The sequence below is a fragment of the Athene cunicularia genome, assembly GCF_003259725.1.
Source record: "Athene cunicularia isolate RWA chromosome 15 unlocalized genomic scaffold, athCun1 chr15_part1, whole genome shotgun sequence".
In the NCBI taxonomy this organism is placed as follows: Eukaryota; Metazoa; Chordata; class Aves; order Strigiformes; family Strigidae; genus Athene; species Athene cunicularia.
In genome coordinates, this window is record NW_020799121.1 from 7712775 (window position 1) to 7715504 (window position 2730).

The 2730-nt window shown below is 45.5% G+C and overlaps 1 protein-coding gene across 1 annotated transcript in view; it reads left to right on the plus strand.

The window, feature by feature from the left end:
- Positions 1-2212: 2212 nt before the first annotated feature.
- Positions 2213-2730, plus strand: part of PGAM5 (PGAM family member 5, mitochondrial serine/threonine protein phosphatase) — a 9816-nt gene continuing 9298 nt past the window's right edge. Inside the window, exon 1 of the mRNA XM_026859957.1 lies at positions 2213-2425. Coding sequence (XP_026715758.1) covers positions 2213-2425 — 213 coding nt within the window. The remainder of the gene's footprint in view (positions 2426-2730) is intronic.

Consider the following 2730-nt stretch of genomic DNA (forward strand, 5'->3'; position numbering starts at 1 on the left):
GTTCTGGTCACAACATAGTTAAGAGGCCACCCTAACCTTGGGCAACTTGCTTGAAGGTATCTCTGTGTCTAGCCACAGAAATGGGATATCCCCCTGGGAATCATCCCTCAGTGTTCAACCTATGACATCATAACACAAGCATTTACTGTTTTAGCTAACAGAATAATTCCATTAGTGGGTACCATCAGTAGGTTGTTATCCTCTTAGATGGATTTTCTGCTCACAGATGAAATACAACACAATAAAAGTGGATTAGAATAGTAGCCATATGAATATATATAAAAAACAAAGAGCAAGAAGTTAAGTAGATATTAATGTAATGCAGGTCTGTATATTCAAGCTAGTGGTAACACTTCAACAAATTATTTTTAGGGTTTTAAAAAAAACTAATTGAATTGCAAGTTTTACAAAATGGTAAACATAATATAATTTTAAAATAACTTTAGCTGGACTTGAGCAAAATCTAAGATAATCTCAAAAGACTTATGCACATAAAGTGTGTAAGGATGGTAGTACCTAAAATAAGCAAAAATAAACTGAAGAATGGGAGCATAAGCACAGGAGATTTCTAATGGTGAAGTGTTATCGCAGAAGAATGACATCCAAAATGTGGCACTGAGGCAAACAATCAGTATTATCCATTTTCATTTTTGAGCACAATGAGATCGCCTAGATGTTCAGCAATACATTTTTGCTGAGGAAACAATTTTTGTTATTGCCTAACAACAGTCTCAAACTTTTCTGGCAGTGGACTGAGTTTGGCTCTGGTTTAAGTTGGTGCCACTGTTGAGCACTTGGCAAACTTGCCTCTGTCTATACCGGGATTTTGACCTCAAGTGTAGGATATTTGTGCAGTTGTTGCACCTTTAATAGCGCTGAACCATATGATTTCAGAATTCAGTTTAAGCAATTGAGAGATTTATCAGGAATTGCACTATTTGTCCCATCCAGCTTCAGCCTGTCCCTGTCTCCAAGTGGATGATGGTATCTGGTGCAGGTTTTTCCTTCTTTTGTAAGTTATTTGAGGCCACATATGGTAGCTGGAATTCAGGTTAGAGGGTAGGCTGCAGGGGAAGAGGTAGGATAAAAGTGGGACAGTTAATGGAGAATGAGAGTTATGAGGGATAAAAGACAAAAGGTGTTATGGGGGGAAAGATTTAGAAGTCACTTGCAGGAAGCTAGGAGACAGAACTGGGGAAGAAGTGTGCTATTTATGGGGAACTGGATGTGAAGTTTTGAAAATAAACTCTGGGCTCTTGATAAGAAAGAATATACACAGTATAAATATGCCGCTTGCTTCTATGATAAGGGCTAATACTTCCAAGATAAACTAAGGAAAAATAATCAAATTAGAATTTTAGAGATATATAAGAAGAAAGAGAAAGCTGAGTACCTTAAATGTAGAGAATGAGGCAGTCAGGAAAGATAAAGGAGAAGAAAAAACATGTAGTCTGTAGCAAATTTTCATCAGGGTCTCTGATTCACTTGTCTGACCCCTGAGGGCCACTGTTGATCTGTAAAATGTCCAAGAGCCAAGGACCTGTACTACAGTGAGGTCTCTCTGTCTGCACCATCTGTGTGTGAGACAGAGACACAAAGTGGTGGACAGGGGAAAGGCACTCAGCTGGAAAAGCTGAAAAGTGGTTTAACTTCTTTAGCAAAAAGACCATTTTTGGGGGGCAGCCACAGCATCCTTGTAGTTGTGCCACAAGTCCTGCAGAACGATGGAGCCTGTTAGCACCACACCGAAGCAGAACAGATCTTTGTGTGCTTGGGGGAACAGGGTTTTATTCAGTTGTTCTGGAGTCATTCACACTGAGGGAAGTTGTGGAGAACTGTCTACCCAGCTGGCGTATTAGTGGAATAGCATGAATAGTGCAATTTGTGGGGAATGTGGGTATGGAGACAAAGCCTGAACAGGTGGATGGGAATGATAAGAATGCACAGTTAAATATGCAAAGGCTGAATAATGGCACCTGTAAAATCAGTCAGCATCCTGAGATCCACACCCTGTAGCATTTCTGTCATCATTTGCAAACTGCTGAATTTAACAGGTAGAAATTGGTGCTCAAAAAAAAAAAAAAAAGGGGGCTCAGTTCTGCTTCTCTTTCCCCAGGGCTTCTGTTGTGAGTTATTAAGTCAGTACCATTGCTCATCTACGGATAATTAACGTTCCAGTTTGACCACATAGTTTCTTCTGCACAGCACAATGATGGTGGAGCTAACCGGGATCCTTCTCCTGAAGCAGTCTCCCCGTGAAGCGAGGAGCAGCCTTCAGGCAAGAGAGGGCCAAAAAGAGAGGGCGCCTTGGGACGAGGCCGGGCCGGGCACGCCCAGCCCTGGCCGAGCCCAGCCCAGCGGGGACTACCAGCATTTCCTAAAGCCCAGGTTCCCGGTTTCCAACGCCAGGAGCTCCGCGCTGGCTGTAAGCGGGTGACCTCGAGCTCACCCTGCACACACGCCTCACCTAGGCAGCGGCGACCTGCCGCCCCTGCGGGAGCGCTCCCGCTGGCACCTGCGTTAGGTGGTTAATTAAAGCAAACAGGGCTGGCGGTCACCTCCCGGCCCGGCCCCTCCCCTGGCTCTCAGCGACCCGGCCTGGGGTAGAAACCGGTTTTCGACCGGCCGGGCAGGAGCCGCCGCCGCAGCCCAGCCCTGACCCCGGAGCAGCCCGGCTGCGGGAGGCTGAGCTGAGGCCGGGCTCCAGGCCCAGGCCCCGGCCGTCGCCAG